Source organism: Neolamprologus brichardi, chromosome 18 (assembly GCF_056152115.1).
Source record: "Neolamprologus brichardi isolate AB-2024 chromosome 18, ASM5615211v1, whole genome shotgun sequence".
In the NCBI taxonomy this organism is placed as follows: Eukaryota; Metazoa; Chordata; class Actinopteri; order Cichliformes; family Cichlidae; genus Neolamprologus; species Neolamprologus brichardi.
The window spans coordinates 7,246,519-7,268,816 of NC_142121.1; the positions used below are offsets into that span (position 1 = coordinate 7,246,519).

Here is a 22,298-nt window from a genome sequence, read left to right on the forward strand (position 1 = left end):
ATGACTTTTTAATTTTTTGGGAAAAAAATATTTCTCCCTTTTTTGGGGGAGCTTTAGGGTCCCTAATAATATACAGTGGGGCAAAAAAGTATTTAGTCAGCCACCGATTGTGCAAGTTCCCCCACTTAAAATGATGACAGAGGTCAGTAATTTGCACCAGAGGTACACTTCAACTGTGAGAGACAGAATGTGAAAAAAAAATCCATGAATTCACATGGTAGGATTTGTAAAGAATTTATTCGTAAATCAGGGTGGAAAATAAGTATTTGGTCACCTCAAACAAGGAAAATCCCTGGCTCTCACAGACCTGTAACGTCTTCTGTAAGAAGCTTTTTTGTCCCCCACTCGTTACCTGTATGAATGGCACCTGTTTGACCTCATCATCTGTATAAAAGACACCTGTCCACAGCCTCAACCAGTCAGACTCCAAACTCCGCCATGGCCAAGACCAAAGAGCTTTCGAAGGACACCAGGAAAAGAATTGTAGACCTGCACCAGACTGGGAAGAGTGAATCTACAATAGGCAAGCAGCTTGGTGTGAAAAAATCAACTGTGGGAGCAATCATCAGAAAATGGAAGACATACAAGACCACTGATAATCTCCCTCGATCTGGGGCTCCACGCAAGATCTCATCCCGTGGGGTCAAAATGATCATGAGAACGGTGAGCAAAGATCCCAGAACCACACGGGGGGACCTGGTGAATGACCTGCAGAGAGCTGGGACCAAAGTAACAAAGGTCACCATCAGTAACACACTACAACGGCAGGGAATCAAATCCCGCAGTGCCAGACGTGTTCCGCTGCTGAAGCCAGTGCATGTCCAGGCCCGTCTGAAGTTTGCCAGAGAGCACATGGATGATACAGCAGAGGATTGGGAGAATGTCATGTGGTCAGATGAAACCAAAGTAGAACTTTTTGGTATAAACTCAACTCGTCGTGTTTGGAGGAAGAAGAATACTGAGTTGCATCCCAAGAACACCATACCTACTGTGAAGCATGGGGGTGGAAACATCATGCTATGGGGCTGTTTTTCTGCCAAGGGGACAGGACGACTGATCCGTGTTAAGGACAGAATGAATGGGGCCAAGTATCGTGAGATTTTGAGCCAAAACCTCCTTCCATCAGTGAGAACTTTGAAGATGAAACGAGGCTGGGTCTTCCAACATGACAATGATCCAAAACACACTGCCCGGGCAACAAAGGAGTGGCTCCGTAAGAAGCATTTGAAAGTCCTGGAGTGGCCTAGCCAGTCTCCAGACCTCAACCCCATAGAAAATCTGTGGCGGGAGTTGAAAGTCCGTGTTGCTCGGCGACAGCCCCAAAACATCACTGCTCTTGAGAAGATCTGCATGGAGGAATGGGCCAAAATACCAGCCACTGTGTGTGCAAACCTGGTAAAGACCTATAGTAAACGTTTGACCTCTGTTATTGCCAACAAAGGTTATGTTACAAAGTATTGAGTTGTATTTTTGTTATTGACCAAATACTTATTTTCCACCCTGATTTATGAATAAATTCTTTACAAATCCTACCATGTGAATTCATGGATTTTTTTTTCACATTCTGTCTCTCACAGTTGAAGTGTACCTCTGGTGCAAATTACTGACCTCTGTCATCATTTTAAGTGGGGGAACTTGCACAATCGGTGGCTGACTAAATACTTTTTTGCCCCACTGTATCAATCATAAAATTTGACACCCTGCCCCCCCCCAAACAGATATGGGTTTGTTGCTTCAAGGCAACACTGTGCGACAAGGGTAGTAAAATGCCAAGTTATTCTATAATAAGTTGTATTAGTACAACAAGGATGAACAAATAAATAAACAACAAATAAACAATGCAAACATTTCACAGAACAATAAAACACCAAAATATATCCAACATTTGACCGTAACCCCATGCACGCATGCACGCGCGCGCACGCGCACACGCACACACACGCACACACACACACACACACACGCACACACACACACACACACACGTTGTGTTTCCATCACTTTTGGGGACATTACATTAACTTACATTCATTTCCTGGTGACTTATCCTGACTCTACCCATCACAAGTCCCTGCCTGAACCTTACCCTAACCCTGACTCAAGCCTTCACCCTAAAATTAAATGATTTACCTTGCAATTTGTCCCCATAAAGTAGGCGAGACCTCACAATGGGAGTGTGTAAACAAATTTGTGTCCCCACAACAACAAGTAATACACTTCCACACACACACACAGCAAAATTGGTATGGCACGGATCTGGCCCACACAATGTGCTTACACATGGCCCACATACCGCAAAGAATGACGGCCCTTTGGTGGCCCAGATCTGGTTTGCCAGAGGTGGCCCACACATGGGCCAGCACAAGGCCAGTTTCAGACACACTGGTGGTCCTGTGCTGGCCCATGTGTGGATTACCTCTGGCAAACCTGATCTGGGCCACCAAAGGGCCGTCATTCATTGCAGTATGTGGGCCATCTGTAGGCGATGTGCAGCCACGGGCCAGTTGTAGACACACTGCTGGCCCTGTGCTGGCCCAGAACGGTTTCAGCTCTGGCCCCAGATGTCAGCCTAATGTGTACCTTAATCAAGCAATGCAATAACAACATGTGCCAGAACATGCAAAACAGTGCAAAAGTAACATGCCGAAACTCTCTTCAGACAGTGAATGGACTGATTTTTATGTAGCGCTTTTCTACTCTCCCAAATTGCTCTATACAACATGCCACATTCACCCACTTTTGCTTAACTGAGTGCTTCCTAACTACATTCATACACATTCACACTCTTGACATGCAGACTAGAGGAGCCAGGGATCGAACCACTAACCTTCCGATCAGTTTGTAACCTGCTCTACCACCTGAGATATGGTACGCCATCGCATAAACAGTGGCGTCATTGCCAGACCTGGCACACATCTGGTTGGCATACACTCTGTCAAAACACCAGTCAGTCAGAAGTGCCAGCTTGATGCCAGATCTGGGCCAGACCTGTTTTCTGTAGGCCTGGGCCACATAAACCAAACCACAATCAAGCCAGATATGGCATGCCATCACATAGACAGTGCCATCTATGCCAGGCCTGATGACATACGTCTTATCATGCCAGAAGTTGGCCAGCAGTGCCGACTTGATACCAGATCCTGGCCAGACCTGCTTGCTATGTGGGCACTAACACACACACAGACACAGTTACTTTACCAACTGACCCCTGAGCTCCTAAGTGTCCCCCAAACCTCATTCAGGGATCCACTACTCTACTTCAATGTCACTCCCTGAAAGCTCACTGTCCTCACTTTCTGAGGACAGAAAGTGCACATTCCCTTGGTTTCCTTCCATAAAAGGTATTTACATCCATGTCCTGTAATTATGAGTAGATTGTAAAGTAAAAAACATTGACTATGATCATATAAATGCAGACAAACACATATCTACACTCATATGCAAATGCATTATAATGCCTGAAAAATTTTGGGCTAACTGCGCAGTGTTGCCTTGAGGCAACGAATGAAAATTAACAGTTTTACTGTATAAATAAATTTACAAAAGTAGAACAAACAATCAAATATGCTTCTTAACATGTTCATGCACATACAAGTATTTTTTAATATACATTTATTTCACTATAAACATGTAAAATAGTGATCTTTATCTTGCCTCCTAATGGAGATGTCCCTCATGCAGTGCAGCTTGCAGAAAGGGGTCCTCCCCCACCAAAATGAAAGTCACACCACCTTCAACTCATCATTTTATTGGAAAGAGATGTGTCTGGTAGCATTATTTGAAAAAAAAAGTTTTTTTTTTTTTGAAGGGCCAGTGTAAGGCATGAAAATGTGGTTTGTTGCTTCAGGGCAACGCTATGCTGTAGAGGGTTAATTATTTTTAATCATATTCAGGTTACCACAAATAGTTTTTTCATTTAGTTGAACTTGAAATGTTTGTCAGTAGGTAAAGAATTAAAATTGTACAGTCAGAAATATCAAGTTATTCTTAATACTGCAGACTTGCAATGTGTAAGTTGTCCTAACAGTCATCTTAAGTAAGCTTTACTTAGATTTTTTGAGGCAACGAGTTTCCTCAATTTTTTTCGAGTTCTGGGAACTAACAAGGCTGTACAGTGTACTCAAAATGAGCCAGGTACAGCGTGTGGTGGTGGTGGTGCACATGCATAGACCATGGTGTGGTGGCAGGTTGAAAGGTTGTGGTGGTGGATGCATGACTTGTCTTAGCAGTAAAAATCCATCTGCAACTGAACTTGTCTCTCAAGAGTGACTTATAATTTACTGTGATGTTCAGAAGCTGGCCTCTCAGATGACTCCATCATATCCAGAATTCTTTTCTTCATCTGTATGTCCACCTCTGCAACATTACGCAAATGTGTTTCAGTTGAAAGTCTTCTTTTAAGTCTGTCCTGTCTGTAGCCCTTGAGTTTTGCCTTGACAAAAGGTAGAATAATGAAAAACAAATTAACCACAATAAATGTTAAAAATAAATCAGTGGTGGAATGCCAAGATTAATATTTCCTTAAGTGCTACACTTAAATATTTTAGGTTAAGTGTTCTCTTTTCCTATACTTTTAACTCTACAACATTGTTGAGGTAGGGATTCAACAGCAACACAGTTACACTGCAGATTCAGATGAATATAAATCTGTCATTATGATGACTTGGTATAGGTTAAGCTACACAGTAGTTAAAGAAATGAAGCCGAGCTATATCATTACTAGGTCAAACCTAAAGGTGCTAAAGGCATCTATAATTGGGCTACTGAAATACAGTAGGGCATTGGTTTATACATGTATGGTAGGCTAACCTTATTTCCCCTGACAAGTCTCCCAGTCCACGTTTTCTTGTTTTTTTTGCTGTTTCATATTCCAGTGTGATATTGAGGAATAATTCCACCTCACTGTCTGTCACATGTACGACTCAGTTCTGCTTCTATGCGATGTCTTATCAGATTTTGTGCTTTTTTACCAAAATGTGCTATTTGGCTATACTGATGGCAAATTTTTCTATTTGTTGTTATTGTTGTTGTTGAAATAAAGTTGTAAGTAAAAAAAAAGTTGCGCTGTCTAACTAAGGCATGAGTGTAAGCGTGATTGTGATTTTGTTCAGGTAATAAAAGGTAATAAGAGAGATGTAGAGCGGGCGGAGGACTTGGCGAGAGCAGGAGAAGGCAAAAAGGAGACGCGAGTATGCGTCTCCCCGCCCCCCAAGCGAGGGCCGTGGCAATGAGTTCGTGAGGGGTTCGAACTGGCGGCGCTCTGCACCAGAGCCTTCCGCCACATGTCATACGCCAAGCGGCCGGCCGAGAGAATGCTCGAAAAAAAGGACATTTATCTTTTCTTCTTCAGCCAGCTTTTTTTCTCATCGTTTTTACAAAGTACACATTAAGCTTCTTCTGCAATATTCTTACACACTAATTACACATGGAAACCTACACTGTACAATGGAATATTGTGTTTCATTCAAAATATTAAATAGTTCATCCCATTTTTTGGAGTGGCACAAATAATTTGTGTGGCATCTTACTGAATGCAGAACAGCTGATTGTTCTGTAAATAGTCTGAATGTCACGGTCGGACGGTCCTTCCGGACGACTCTGCTTGTGTTTATGTTTTCTGTGTGTTTGCTTCTCCCTCTCTCCCTCCCCGGTCCTCGGGGCTGTTTACGGAAGTGCGCGCCGTGGGAGAGGCGTGTCCTGGCGACTGTCGTCATTGGGAGTCCCTCTTCGCTGTTGCTGGCCCACCTGCAGCTGATTACCTGACCAGCCCTTGGTAATCATTCCTCCCGGCTAGACAGAGGTATTTAACCTGGACTCGCGGCGACAGTCGACGTGGGATTATTACTCCGAACTGGTATAGTCCGTGCGAGCAGTGTGAGCTTGTTATTCGGCGAGCGTGTGGCTAACGGTGGATTTTCCTTCTTCCTCCAGGAGGGGCGAGCGGAGAAGCGAGTTGGGGAGCACACACACTAAGGGAGTTACAACACCGAACGCACTGGGAGCAAGGGACGAGCACGATTGGAAAAATTGCACTTTTGAGTGAATTGTTGGACTTGCCTGTCTGTTTCACTGTAAATAAACGCACTGTGTTTCTGTGAAGAAGAACCGCGCCTGGGTCCCTCTTTTCCGTGACGTTGAAATTGTTATTTTAAAAAAAGGTAAATGGCTGCAAATAACTTTGTTTGCAAAACTTGTGCATAAGATTTTAAAATTGACAACTGCATTTAATGTCATGAAAGTTATGAAATATGATTCAATAAACATGTTTGTGGTTGTTACAGTAAAAAATATAACCTTTTCTACTCAGATTTTATGTTTTCTGTCTCATTTTAGATCAATTGTGCTAATACGGTTTGTCAAAATGAAAACATAACTGTAAATTCAGACATGTGAGGTTGTGCTGAAAAGAATGAAACCAAACAAGGCAAAGCAAATAGTTTTTAAAGGTAAAATGTGGAGGGAAAATCAAAAGTAGTAAAAAATGGCCAATTAAACCCTGGACCCCAGAGGGTGAAACGTTTTTTTTAAAGTAACACAATAGTTACTTTTCAAGTAATTAATTATTTTTAGAATATTGTAACTCAGTTACTTTTTTGAAGAAGTAACTAGTAACTATAATTAATTACTTTTTCAAACTTGCCCAACACTGGGTAACAGTAAATAATAAATGCTGAATCTTTTTAAGCAGTACACAAAATCGATAATGCTTGATATGTTGAGGCAGCAGCCACCCAAGATAGTGTGAGTCTGTAAGTACCTGCGTGCACACGTGAGTGTGTGACCGCTGGTATTCATAAGATTTCTCCATGCAAGTGTCTGATAGTACGTATTCTGTCTCACGGGTATTTCTGAGGCATGTTTTTTATAAGTTTGTTATATGACAGGTCAGAGTCGTTTGTTCTGTAAGTAATGGGATCAACGTTTCAATGAATGGGTCTATTCCTGATCTTCTAATGGCAAACCTGCCATCTAGTGGGTTAACGGGGAAGCGCAAAGTGAGGGGATGAGCAGGAGTTTCTCTCCCAGCGCTCGACAGGGAAGGTCCATTTCTCTGCGTCTCACCTCCTACAGGAAATGAGGCTCACCAGCAACTGCATTTACACCATGTTGTTTAGACCCATCCTGATACAGACACATCTGTGAAGGGAGGCACTAACAGGGTTTGTTTGATTTACAACTTTCAGTAAAAACTGCAACCTACTTAAAGTTTGATAGCTGCACTTGGTGTTTGGACATTCTCAGAAAGGTTATTTATAGTCTTATTTATTTATATTTTTACAATTTTGAGTAGGTCAAAAGTTCATTGTAAATATTGTAAATGTAGTTGTTTTTAACATGAAACAAATCCATCCTGGCGCTGTTGGTGTTTCCTCAACAACCATAGATCCTTTGGTCTGTTTATTGTGTTACTTCTGACATGTCTCACACCTTCTTATCATATTCTTTATCTCTCTGTTCATTCCAGGACAAAAGACTGTCTCTCTTGCCCTTCTTTTGCATTTCTCAATTGCGAGATGGCCTTCATGTATTCTGGTAAGCATCTCTTGCCTCTTTGTCTGTGGAATGACGATTTTGTCCTGCTTCAATAGCAGTCCATTGACTACACTCAGTTCTCCTCTAATATGGTAGAAGAGTGGACACGAGCCAACAAACATCCATTTGACATGCTTTCCATAACATGTTGCAGTTCTGTGTCTTGTGCAGTCTCGTCAGTTATTTGCTTAGATTTCATGTCTGGCACAGGAAGTTTGGCAGAGACCATGTTTATGTGAGTCTGAATGTCTTCTTCTGTTGTACTCACCATGCCCCCTGTGGGTGCTCGTAAGAGTGCATCTGCAATTATCAGGTGCTTTCCTGGCGTGTAAACTAGCTGAAAGTCACATCTCTGCATTCTCATTATCAGACGCTAAATTCTTGGCGTCATTTCATTCAAGTTCTTCTTGATGATAGATACTAGTGGGCAATGATCTGTTTCTGCAGTGAAAGAGGGTAAGCCACATACAAAGCTGTGGAACCTCTCTAAGCCAAAAATAAATAAATAAATAATTTATATAGCATCTTTCATGGCAGAATCACAAAGTGCTGCACATAAGATTACAAGTCATAAAAAGATTTAAAAACGACTAAATAAAACAGGCAAAAAATGAACCAAAAGCAGTTTTAAAAAGGTGAGTTTTGAGTTGTTTTTTAAAAACAGCTACTGAGTCCACAGTTCTTAATGTTTGGGGGAGAGAGTTCCACAGTCTCGGGGCCACAGTGGCAAAAGCTCTGTCACCCTCAGTTCTCATCTTAGTCTGTTTTATAGCAAGTAAGCCCTGATCAGATGACCTCAGGGACCTGCTGGGGACATCGGGCTGTAGCAGATCAGAGATGTAGGCTGGTGCCAGTCCGTGCACAGCTCTGTAAGTCAAGACCAGGATCTTAAAATGGACTCTAAATTCAACAGGAAGCTGAGATAACAACGGTGTCACATGTGAGTACTTGGAGGATTTTGTCAAAAGCCTAGCTGCAGCGTTTTGCATGCATGTATAGCAATCTGCAGTTCAGAGCGAGATAAAATCGGGCTTAGCTTAGCCACATTTCTTAAGTGATAAAAACAAGACCGAACCAGAGATTTCACGTGCCCATCCAATGTGAGAGTCGAGTCAAAAGTGACACCTAAATTCCTGATAGAGGATTTAACATAGAGTGAGAGAGGACCAAGGGCTTTCAGTATCTGCCATAAAAATCTATCAGGGGTGCATACGAGGACTTCGGTTTTCCCCTCGTTGAGTTGGAGGAAATTTGCAGCCATCCAACGTTTGATCGAATCTAAGCAATTATTCAGACGCTGAAGCTTAGATAAATCCTGGGGCTTAAAAGAAACGTACAAATGAATATCAAATTCATTCTCACGTTATGAATTTTTGCAAGCAGAAAAGAAAGAAAATTTCACTAATTTCACTAAACAATGTCACTAATGGTGTTGAACAGCACCTTAGGATTGCCTCTGCTCTTTGTAACCAAGCGTGAGAAATGGGCAGCTCTCGCATCTCTGATCGCATTATTAAAAGAAGCTAAAAGGTCCTTTAGATAGAGGAGTTGAACATTTAGATGAGTTTTCCTCCACCTGTGCTCCGCTTTACGACAATCACGTTTTAGACAATGAATACTGTCATTTGGCCAAGGAGGAGATTTGGAGGCAGAAACACTCGTCTTAAACCCGACAAATTTCATCTAAATAAGAAAGGCAACAATTATTAAAAAGACTGGTTGAGAAATCAAAACCATTTTGAGGAGATAGCTGTAAGTTAAAAGCATCCACAAATTTCTCTGCTGTGGAGGAGTTTAAGATGCGAGAGCTAACCATCCGTCTAACGGGGGACAAAGGCTCATTAAAAGACAAGTTAAAAACAATAATGATCAGAAATATAAATGTTCTCAGAGCAAATGAAATCAATATTAAATCCAAAGTAAAAACAAGGTCCAGTGTGTGAGCTTTGCTGTGTGTAGGACCGGACACATGCTGAGCAACATGAAAAGAATCCATAATGTTCATAAAGTCTCTGGCGAATGGGTCGGAGTCATCATCAACGTGTATGTTAAAGTCCCCAACTATGAGCACCCGAGACAGCTTCATAGTAGCGGATAAGAAGTCACTGAGCTCTGATAAAAATAACCTATTAGATCTATTAGAACCTATTAGGTGGACGATACACCACAGCACAGTAGAAAGGATCCTTGTTACCAATTTTAAGCAGCTGCAGCTCAAACGAAAGAAAATGTCCAATTTTAACAGAGCGGCAGGAGAAACGGTCCTGGAAAGCCACGGCAAGCCCACCACCCCGACCAGATAACCGAGGCCGGGTAATAAAAGTATAGCCATCCAGGCAGAGTTCAACGAGTGACGAGTAGTCTACATCCCGCTGCCAGGTCTCAGTCAGGAATACAAAATCCAGTTTTTTAGATAATATAAAACCATTCAACAAGAATGATTTATTAGACAGAGATCGAGCGTTAAAAAGCGCCATATTCAGTGAGCTGGAAGCCTCATTATTTGCAGAGGCTCGAGTTAAGGGACATAAATACACAGGGTTCGAGCCGTCACGCTCCTAGAATCAACTCACCGAGGGAAGAAAATGCCAGCCTGAAGAAGAGTCTGGATAAACCCTCCAAAGGTGGCACGGTCTCAAAGAGCCGGGCCCAGCGTATCCAAACAAGGCTGTGGAAAACAAGTCCCCCTCCATGGAGCTTTTCTGAACACAGGAGACAACGCACACTCGACGTCGCTTACCAGCCAAACCCCGCCGCCAGTAAAGCCTGAGCGTTACCTGAATACCTCCTCTTCTCCCTCTCCTTCTCCGTGGTCTAGAGGAACCACCGAAATCGCCTGACGAGGATCCAGCTAATGGAGGAGGGTGGAAAATGCCGGAGGACGACGAGACATCGTGAGGCATCATAGAGGATCGGATGGATAGCAAAGCCAGGCGATCATACACCAGGGCAGCTAATACATCATTAAAACTGAGTGAGCACAGAAGAGCAGAAAAAATAACACAACAGTAGTAGATCGTGACAAACTGCACCCAAATACCAATCATTCCTTCTCAGTTTGAGTGTAAATGACACTCAGTCTCTGTCATGAATCTGGATGCGTAGGCTATAAGTTTCCAGTGCTCACCTTCAGCTTGCAGAAACACTGCACCAAGATGCAATCCATCTTTTAAGGCATTAGTCAATGGGAACTTTTTGTCTCCAGTGGGAAACTGATTTGCAGTCTGTCCATACAGAGAGACCAAAACAAGCCAACACAACACAAAACAAGCAAACACAACACACACACACAAAAGCCCAAAGAAACAGTCCAAATTCTATCATCAAAAAAGTGCAACGTGCAATGGCAACAACGTTTATGGTTCAGTGCAGGGGTAGGCTACTCCAGGCCTCGAGTGCCGGTGTCCTACAGCTTTTAGATGTGTTCTTGATCCAACTCAGCTGATTCAAATTGCTAAATTAGGATCAGAATCCCTGAGCCAAGTCTCTGTGAATGCCATCAGACATGTGTCCCTGTAGTCACGTAAATGTGCGACATTCAAATTCAGTTCATCCAATTTACTCCTCAGAGACTGCACATTAGCAGGATTATTGATGGCAAAGGAATACGATTGTATCATATTTGCTTCCTCAGTCCTCCAAAGTGTTCCTGTGATTAGAGGATGATCCAGGGCTGGAAAACACTGAAGGGTAAAAAGAATCCAGAGACGGGCAGTTCCACAGAAGCTTCAAAAGAAACTCCCGTGAGTACGTATTTGTTTGTGAGTGTCAATGACACCAAACAATTGTCAGGATTGCCAATAAAACCATGCAAAATAAAAACCCCATCTTCGATAAAAGATGCGTGGACTCAGCACCCAGTCCATGAGTCATTGGAAAGTGGCTCAGGCTCCCAGCAAGCCAAGCAAAAGTGTGATAAATTGGTACAAACCATTCAGAGTGGAGAAATATCTTTTTTCCTTAGACTCTGGAGACAAAGGCATCTGTCAGTAGCCCTCGGTTAAATCCGGTGTCTTGAGAAAGCGAGCAGTGCCTAACCGTTCCAGGAGTTTCTTGAGTCGGGGCATTGGGTAAGCATCAAACTGAGACACACTCATTCACCTTGTGGTAGTTGACAGAAACAAACAGACCCATCTGTCTTCACTTACAAGAACTATGGGGCTATACCACTCACTGTGCGGCTCTTTTATTACTCCCAGCATCAGTATTTCAGCCAATTCTCTCTAAATAATTTGTCTTTTAAGTTCAGGTAACCAGTAGGGCCGTGAACGCAGCGTCACACCAGGGCGGGTTATAAAATGGTGCTCTGTGAGAGCTGTACGGTCGGGCAGGGGGAGAACACATCTGCAAAAAGCTGCTGCAATGCAGCAACATCTGCTCTCTGGACCTGCGTGAGATGGTCATCACAATGGACAACGCAACTGAAAAATGACAACACATATTAAAAATGTATGTAGCAGTCTCATCTGCCATATGTTTGTTTATATACTGACCAAGAAACTCTCTCAGTGTTTCTGTTTGTTTCCATCCTCACAGTCAGTCACAGCCATCACACAGCATCAGGAAACATCTCTATGATTTAGAAAAGAAAACAGTCGTTCTAAACACAGTGACAGAGGACTGATGACTTCACTAATTGTACACATATGTACATGCACTGTGTTGCATAGCACAAAAAAGACTCAACTTATAAAATGTATATTTCACTGGAATTAAACAATTTCTGACTTTGGGACTGAAATTGAAGGCTTTCACATCCACGGTTGATCACAGAGTCAAAGTCCTTTATACACAGTCCTTCAAGTACAGATAATACAGGAAGATAGAGATCCTAAAAACACAGTTAAAGTAGCCAATAATGTGTTACATATAATTCATTTTAAGTTTATGTTGAGTTTTAAAATGTTCTCTGCAATAAAAGTTGTTACTCTCTGAAAAACCATCAGAGCTTCAACACCTGGTATATTACTCAGTAAACAAAACCAAAAAGTTAAAGGCAGACATCTGAAAACAAGACGTCACTGATCAACAACGTGACAGAACGATGGCCAACAGTTTACTGTCAGTCAGAGTTTGATCATTAACAGGGAGCAGCAGGGTACAAAAGTCACACAGAGTAGCTGAAAGTATCCAAGTACATGTAAAACTGTCCTTTATACTTTCAGGGACTTTAATCAATAATCATTTTTTCTACTTATGTGCTGTTTTGCACTTCTTGCAGCTGAAATTGTGGCACAACCTTCAGGTTAAGTTTTAAATAAAAACAACAACAACTTGTTTTCCCCTCTCACAAAAAGCAGCTGTTGCTCAGCGCCACTTCAGATGTAAATGAATTTTTAGAAACTCAAACAAAGTCAAGTTTCCAGAAACTGTAACATTTTTTTCACTCCCATTAAAAATCTCTCAGCCGCTGATATTCATCTGTGAACATTTGCTAACCAGTAAAAATCTAACTATACATGCTGCTGGTCAGTTCAGCTCCATCTTCACCAGTTGTGACAGTTAAAATGATGCTTAGAGGTCAGATATGACACAATTTATCACATTCATGATTTTTCCTGTGGTGAGCAAATCCACACTGTAATTGAATCTGTTCTTTTAGAGAAAAGGTATAAATGAGGGGTGTCAAACATAAGGCTCGTGGGTCAGATTCGACATGAAAAATTCTCCATCTGACCCGCTGGATGGCTCTTTCAGTCGAGCATATTGCATTAACTGATTAAAGATACACAACTATCACCTTTCAAAAGACACGGACAAGTCAGCCAGTAATGGGAAACACATGATGCATTTAAAGTTTATGTTCAACTGTAAAATATTCTCTGTAATGTAAATTGTTCTGCTCTCTGACAAACCATCAGAGGTGCAGCACGTGTATCATTTGGTGTTTGAAGCAGAAACAAAAGCAAAGAGTTAAAGGAAGACACATTTGAAGAAGAAGGAAAATGAAAACAAGACGTCACTGAGCAACAAGCTGACAGAACGAGAGCCAACAGTTTACTATCAGAACTGAGGCTGATCATTAACAGGGAGCAGCAGGTAACAAGGTCATCAGCAGTGGAGGAAAGTATGGAAGTAATACTCAGCTTCATATTTGAAGATACTCGAGTATCTTAGCTGCAGGTCTGGAACAATGGTTTTATTTCCTTTCCCATTAAACATCTCACACAGCCCCTCATCTGTGACCCTTAGCAAACCCACTGGATATCTACCTGTACATAAAGGAGATCAGATCAGTTCCATCTAGACCAGCTGTAACAGGAAAATGCTGCTTACACTTTGATGCATCACTTTCAGTTTGTCATATAAGACAATATATCAGATTGAGGCATTATTTTCCCGCAGTGAGTAAATCTACTTTGTACTTTACTCTTTTCTTTTAGGTAAAGGGTCTAAACAGTACTTGTACACTGTGGAAATCCCATAAGAACGTCTCCTGAACTCTGAAAAATAACAAAACAAAGACTAAAAGGAGGTCATGGGTGCTGATGATGATGATGATGAGGAGGAGTAGCATGCATTTAAAAAGTGACTGATGTCCTAGAATACAACAGAACAGTGTCTCTACAAACTTATGAAAACATGACAGTCTTGCATTAGTTTGTATTCTTATGATTTCAAAAAACGAGGGAAAAATCTCCTTGAAATCCACAATTCCTTTTTGTTATTTCTTAGTGTGTGACGTATTTTATTGCCTTTATGATTGGTGCAAACAGTTTCCTGATTCATAATGGAAATAGATTTTAGACACAGGAGGAACACGCAGTGATCAGCAGGAGCAGCTTGGAGCAGCTTGGAGTCCAGTCTTCTTCACACTGAGGAGGGACATATATGCAGGAACAGCTGTCATAACTGTTACAACCACCAGATGGCGAAAGAGTCCCACTGCAACTTTAAGCCATGAAGGATGTGTCTTGATGTTTGCTTGTGATAAATCTGCTTTATGTGAGTCTTTTTCAGAGAGTAACAGTAATATGTCTGATTATATGTCTTTAATCAGTAAAGTCTCGCTTTGCTAGAAATAAATAAATAATAAAATTGTAAACATGCAGCTGTATGTTAGAAGTCAAAGGGTCCTTAAGTATTCTGTAAATTGACGGGGATCAAATGAAGGACACAAGTATCTGTTCTTACTCTAATAAATGCTGCTTTAATATCCAACAGACTATTTTCCTTCCTCATCAGCAGTAAACAGCTCGACTGCGTCTGTGCATTTGTGTCCTCCATACTTGTTTACACAGACATCTCAGGCTTGATGCCACGATGCAGTGTAGAAACCTGACAACCCTCTGACTCATGTTCAAATGTTCAAGGACATTTCTCAGGATCATGTATGACCCCTTTTTGACATTTGGACTTTCATTAATAATATTTGTGTTTCTGAGTCATTTTTGTGGAGACTTCTGTCCAACGTAGTGTCCAAATGAAGCCTGAAGCTTTTCTTCACCCTCTTGTCAGATGGTCAGCAACAAAACTCTGTTCCAACCAATGTCTGATAAGAGATGAGACACAGCAGCTGAGCAAATGATCATTTCATGCTGAAGACATCCTCAGACAGAATTAAATACATACATAAACACAGCCTGGTGCCAATAACACAGCTAATGACACTGCTGTATCACTGGCTTTACTGATTAAAGACCATATCTGAAGGAAGTCTTTGAACACAACAGAAAGTGACCTTTTAAACCTGCGACACTGATGCTGCATTCAAGGACCATTACAAACATCTGAAAGGACTTAAGAACATGAAGAAAATGTGACTTGTTTCTCTGTAATGAAGCTGTTTTAGTGAAGAAAGTTGAAAGGTCACAGAGCGACTGCTGAATCTTCTGCTCTAAACATGAACTCTGAACTTTGTGATGCTTCAGGAGGAAAACTGCTTCAGTTATTCTCTCAGATTAGTTTCATATTTTCTGCATCAGATTTGAGTGAGATCCTGGAATGAAGACAGAAGAAAAGACTTTGTTCAAAGTTTGATTTATAGTCAAACCTTCCAGTTTATTCACACAATAAAACATCAACACAATGTATGAATTCATTCATTAAAATCACAGTTTTTCCTCATTTGTTTGATGATTTTGACAAAAACAAACACAAACACACACACATGGTCTGCCATACTCATAAAGAGAAATGTCGTTTTTCAATACAAATATTCCAGAAGTGATATGGGTTCTACCCATATCACTCATGGGAAGGGTCGCCACTATAAAAATGATGATCTTGCCAAAAATAAATTACTTATTTTTAATGATCCCTAACAAACCATCACAAGATTGGTTCAGATCTCTGGATTCACATATTTCTAAATTCCTTTGGAAAGATAAACCCCCGCGCATCAGCTTAAAAACGCTACAAAGAACCAAGGATAGAGGAGGATTAGATCTGCCTAATTTTCACCAATACTTCTTAGCCAGCAGGCTTCAGTTCATCTCAGAATGGTTAAAATGTACCCTCTTAGATGAGCCCTGGCTAGATGTTGAACAGGCACTATGCAATGATCTAGAGATTTCAGACCTACCATTTATTAGCTCAAACATCAAAAGACATGAATGCTTTTAAAGCATCAACATCAGCTTTTCTCTGACAGCATGGTGGGAGTTTCTAAAAATAACGGAGTCTTCATTAATCCCATGCAAACGTACACCTATCTGGAATAACCCTGACATATTACAAAACAAAAATATGATTAATTTCCCAGAATGGAGTTGTAAAGGAATTAAATACTTAGAACATATATTAGAGGGAACAGAATTTATTCCATTTGACAGACTAGTTACACAATATGGGATCAACAAGAAAAGATTTTTAGAATATCAACAAATTAAATCCATAGTAAAAAAGAAATTTAACCTCAGTCAAGTTGAATTACAAACACCACCAAGTGTGGTTCAATTTCTTACTCTTAAATCCCCCAAACTATTATCTAAAATATACAGAACACTTTCTAAAATAGATGAATCAATATCCCTTCCTATTGCAAAGTGGGAAGCAGATTTATCAGTCAGCTTAGACCAAAACGTCTGGTCTCAGATTTGCTTAAAAACCTTTAAATTGATTAAAAATCCCAATCTGCAATTAATACAATACAAAATACTGCATAGAGTGCACTATACAGGTCATCGAATGTTTAAGATGGGCTTTACATCCGCCAACAACTGCTCACACTGTCAAGGCAATACACCAGACAATTACATCCACGCTCTTTGGTTCTGTCCACCAGTGCAGACGTTTTGGCACGAGATATGTGAAGACTTATCAAAGTGTCTGAAATGTAAAATTCCAACCTCCCCTTTAGTATGCTTGTTGGGAAATTTGGATGATGTCACTACAGAAACTAATACAGTCCACATGGTTTTTACTGCCCTATGCATCGCCAAGAAAACGGTCCTCATGAACTGGAAAAATAAAAATAATCTTAATTCTAGCCAATATAGAAACTATCTAATAGATCACATTAGTCTCGATATAGCCTCTGCCACCGCATTAGATCAATCCCTCTGGGCTCCTTTGATCGGCTCCATCACCTAGCGGGGGTAGGGGGTCGTGGTTTGGTCCCACCTTGGCTATTGTGGTTGATGTGGAGGTTGGGATGGGCTTAGGGCACCTGGAGGACTCCTAGAGACGTTATCCCTGGAGGGCTTAACCCGGGGGTTGTGTTCATAACCTGGTTAGTGGCTCTGGTCGCTCTCAGAGGTTGTTCTCCTCGTGGCCGCGTGCAGCGGGGCTGGAGGATGGTCTGTGCTGGCGGACGTAGGTTACTGGCCTGGTGGCCTGGCTGCCCCTGAGTGGATCCGGGGCGGGCGTGGGGGTTTGGGGTTCGGGGGTGCTTCGTCTCTGTGCTGGGGCTCTGGCTGGGCCTTGGGGGCTTTGGTCCTCGTCGGTGTGTCGCCGAGGTTGTGGGCGGGTGGGTGCACGGGGGCTCAGCCCTGGCGCAGGGGGCCTCTTGTGCATCGGCCTAACCGGGGGGCTCTTCAACTGGCAGGGAGGTTGTTCCATCTTTGCAGGAGTCCACTCTGCAGGTGGGGGAGAGACACAGAAGAGGTGGAGAATAAACTTAACCTGGGTGTCTGTTGTCTTATGTAGTCTGGGAGATGATTAAATGTTGGGGTGGGTACAGTTTCCTCTGCGGTGGGGTGGGGTGGGCTGCCCCGGGTCCTGTGGGGCTTGGCGGTGCTGCTGCCGTAGGCCCCGGTCTGGATGGGCCTGGGCTCCCTTGCCTTGGTGGATACCAGAGGACGGGGGTGCATATTGGGGTCAGCGGGGGAGCTGGCCCTAGGGAGGGACACCCTCCCCTCCCTTCTTTTCCTCCCCATCCCCGGCTGCCTCCCTCTTCCCGCTCCACCACACCCACCCACACAGGTAGGGCTTTGGGGTGCGGGTGTGTCACCAGGGTGCAGGGGAGACATTCCCCCCCCCTCTGTCCTCTTCTGGCCACCTGTGCCTCAATTTTATCTCACAACTTAGACATCCACATTACTTACACTCTCATAACACACACACATATATATATATATATAGGGCCTTGAGGGTGGGCACGTTAACGGCGTCCAGTAGACGGTCTGAGTATTCAAACCTACCTCTGGCGCCGGTGCCCACCTCTCAATTTTAAATCCATGTAGACATTGAGGGTTCTCGGGAGGGGCCGTGCTAACACCTGCTGCTCTCTGGCAGCAGCACCATGCTCTCCCTTGTTTTAAACACACTTTAGAGCAACACGCAGCAACACTACACTTGAGCGGGAGGAGGGAGGTATGGGGTCTTAACACACCCCCGTTCTCTGCTAGCCATCGGGGCGGGGGGGCTGGGAAGAGATGCTGGCTGTCCGATTTGCCTCCCTGCTGCTGCGGAGCCTGGGGCGGTCTGCTTGCCTCCACCCCGGAGGGAAGGGTAACATCTCTCGGGTCTGGGTGCCGTTTCCCCCTCTGGGGGCGAGGATACCTGGACCCGGGGTATAGAGTATGTTTGGGGAGTGTGATTGTGTGTACATGTCCATTTACGTTTATTCCTACGTTGGGTGAGTGCTGAGTGTTTGTATATGTGTGCATGAGGGTGGGAATGCATGTCTGTGTCTGTGTGTGCCTGTTTGTCTGTGTCTATATGTCAGGTCGGGTCTTAGACTCCACCTCTCTGGGAACTCCCAGGCCCTCCAAGTGTGGAGGCCTATCTCCCCTCACCACACTCCCTGCCGGTGACTGATGCCCTCAGGGGTCGGTGCATTGGTGGTTCTTGGTGTCCAGGGCTGGGCGCTCAGGTCATGTGCCAGCTCACTCCCGGTGGCTACTTGGCGGGGCCTGGCGCCTGCTGCTCGGTCAGGCCTCTTCCGGGGCGCGGGGGGCCCTCTGGCCTCCGGCCTGTTTGCCTGCGGCTTGGTTCACTCTGGCGCAGCTGGCTGCCGGCGGAGCCGGCGGGCACGCCGGTGCAGCCCCCTCTAGCTTCTGCCCGGTGGCTACTGGGTGACCCCTCGTCTGGGGATCCTCAGCCCTTCCCATGAAGGTGGCACGGATGCCCCTCCGGTGGTCCTCCTTGGGCTCTTGCACTCTGGGGCCTCTGGATGTCTGGGGCCTGGATCTCCCCCATGCCTGCTTCATGCCCTGGGGGACAGGGCTATGGCTCTCTACATCCTCTAGCAGACCATTACATGGGGAAACCATTTGAATACAAGCGCGCCGATCCACACAGGTGTGCACATGGGTGTTCACTGTTCGTAGACTTAAATCACACCTTTCTTGGCTGCTACTTCAAAGCACATTGTGCGCTGTCTGTCCTGCGTGCTGCACAACAACATTCAATATTTAGTATTTACTGCTGTTTACACTTAGCTAGATTAATGCGATGGTGTTGTGTATAGTATGTTGCATTGTTTTGTTTTTTTTGCTTGTTTTCTATTCTTTTTCTCTCAACAGGTGATCCCGGAGATATTTTTTCTTCCCCCCTTTCTCACTGTCCCTCTCCCCTTCTGCTTTTCTTTTCCTTCCTCTTTCTTTCTCCCTTTCCTATCCCTCACTCATGTCTGTCCCGTCTGTAACAACTGAAAATAAAATAAATAATAAAAACAAAGGTCGATCAAATGGACCAATACGGCAATGCCATGATGATCCATTTGGCAAAATAAATCCATTGGGTATCCTTGTTGGTCTTCAGACAACAATTCTGACGGCTAAAGAACCAAATGGGACAGGCAAAAAAAACAAAACAAAACAAAACAAAAAAAAAAACAAATATTCCAGAAACATTTAGAGGATAGAGAAGTTTACATTTTCATGTGGAGAAATATTTTAGTAAATCAAAATGATGATGAGCAGTGATAGCCTCCATAAACAGTCACAGGAAAGATCTCCTTTAAAAACTCAGAAACATCAAGAGAACAACTAGAAGATGTGGAGGTACCACCCATAATGTTTGACTGACAGCTGATCTCTGTGCAGAAATGATGGAGAGAAAATAAAATGAAACTAAAATACAGATTTAAACCCACAATATGAAAGACTTCAGTCTATTTCACTTTAATCAACTCAGCAGTGGCTCCATATTTATAGTAAACCATCAGTCCTGCATAGAGCGGCTGAGTGAATGTGGTCTGGACTCTGTGGAGGAGAGTCATGGTTTCAGAGATGCTGTAGAAGGACAAAATACCTGCTCTGTGATCCAGGTACACTCCTACTCTGGAGGAACGAGGACCTGAGACACGAGTTTTGATTTTGTTGTACCAAAATGTATAACTGTTGTTGTCACAATCTAATGACCAAGATTTGCCATTACCTCCAAATGCATATTCAATACCCCCTCCTTTTCTGCTGATATTCTTGTATGCGACTGCTACATCAACTCCTCTCCCTCTCCACTCCACCTCCCAGTAACAACGTCCAGTCAGACTCTCTCTACTCAGGACCTGCCACCAATAAGTGAATCTGTCTGGATGATCAGAATAAGGCTGGTCTTCAATAATTAATGTTACTTTTCTGTTCCCCTCTGATAATAACAGCTGTTTGTTTGCTGTGTTTGGATCCAGTGTGATTTCACATGAATATTTTAAGAATCCAGCTCTGGTCTTTGGCTCTGGTGGATCTGACAGTAAAACATCCACTTCAGTGACTGTCAGTGAGACAGTCACTGAAGTGGCTGTCCATTCCTCTCTCAGAATGTCCTGTAGTTTATCTCTGACCTCTGACACAGCTGCTGTCACATCCTCAAAGTAGCTCAGAGGACGGATATTGATGCTGGATGAGTCTGTAGACTCACTGAGTGCTGACAGTGAGGGGTAGTTGTGTAGAAACTGGATGTGATCCTCTGTGTGTGAGAGCTGCTTCAGCTCAGCATCTTTCCTCTTCAGCTCAGTGATCTCCTGCTCCAGCTTCTCCTGAAGCTCTTTGACTCGACTCACTTCAGTTTCCTGCTGGGATCTGATCTGCTGCTTCACATCAGAGCTTCTTTTCTGGATGAGATGGATCAGCTCAGTGAAGATCTTCTCACTGTGCTCCACTGTTTGATCAGCAGACTGATTGATGGCCTCCACCTCCTGTTGAAGCAGCTTCACATCTTTCTCTCTGTCCTGGATTCTCTGCTGGATGTTTTGTCGACTCACCTCCAGCTCTCTCTGCCTCTCAGTCCTTTCTGCTGCAGCTGAGACTGTGTCGTGGCCTTTATGTTCATCCACAGAGCAGAGATAACAGATACTCTGCTGATCAGTACGGCAGAACATCTTCATCACCTCATCATGACGAGAGCAGATGTTCTCCTGGAGCTTCTTGGAGGGCTCCACCAGCTTGTGTTTCATGAATGAAGCTGCAACAATATTATGAGGCTGAAGGTGTTTCTCACAGTAAGATGCCAGACAGACTAAACAGGACTTGAATGCTTTCATTTTTCTTCCAGTGCAGACATCACAGGCCACATCTTCAGGTCCAGCATAGCAGTGATCAGCAGGAGCAGCTTGGAGTCCAGTCTTCTTCAGCTCCTCCACTAAATCTGCTAACATGGTGCTTTTCTCCAGGACAGGCCTCGCTGTGAAAGTCCTCCGGCACTGAGGGCAGCTGTAGATTTTCTTCTTTTCCTCTTCATCCCAGAAGCTTTTAATACAGTTCATGCAGTAGCTGTGTCCACAGGGAATAGTCACCGGATCCTTCAGTAGATCCAAACAGACTGAACAGCAGAATTTTATTTGATCCATTTGATTCGTGTGCTGTGCCGTTTCACCGTCTCTCAGTGACTGTCAGACAGTTTCACTTCCTGTGAACAGAAACAACCTCTGTGCTCTGAAGGGAAACAGATCTCTGCTCTTTTTCACCTCCTACAGGAAATGAGGCTCACCAGCAACTGCATTTACACCATGTTGTTTAGACCCATCCTGATACAGACACATCTGTGAAGGGAGGCACTAAAGAAATGTTTTTACAGAGCAACCAAGAGCCAATCACATGATGCAGGGTGTGGTATGTTTGGTTACAACATGCAGTAACAAGTCTGACCCAGTTAAAGTTTAATAGTTTATCTTTACTTGGTGCTTTGAAATGTGACAGTCAACACTCAGCGAGTTCATTTTATATTTCAAAAAGTTCAGCAAAGTTTAGGATGCTGTGATGAATAAAAATAAATCACACTTTATATTTTGACATTTTCTAATCTTAGTTCATTCTCACACTTACAGAATGATGCATGGGAACAACTGACTCCACTAAATCAAACCTATGTTCAAATGAAATTACTGTACAAGACAGGCAGCAAGCTTGATTTCTTGATTATTTTTTTTAAATAGTAAAATA

At 43.2% G+C, this 22,298-nt stretch overlaps 1 protein-coding gene across 1 annotated transcript; it reads right to left on the minus strand.

The window, feature by feature from the left end:
• Positions 1 to 5,883: 5,883 nt before the first annotated feature.
• LOC148097554 (E3 ubiquitin-protein ligase TRIM47-like) lies at positions 5,884 to 21,732 on the minus strand. Its single transcript, XM_087832433.1, has 4 exons — positions 21,010 to 21,732; positions 10,319 to 10,486; positions 10,107 to 10,235; positions 5,884 to 5,969 (listed from the first exon to the last, which is right to left on the minus strand). The coding sequence occupies exons 1-4, from the start codon at positions 21,704 to 21,706 to the stop codon at positions 5,884 to 5,886; spliced, it is 1,080 nt and encodes a 359-aa protein (XP_087688559.1). The 5' UTR covers positions 21,707 to 21,732.
• Between the last annotated feature and the right edge of the window lie 566 nt (positions 21,733 to 22,298).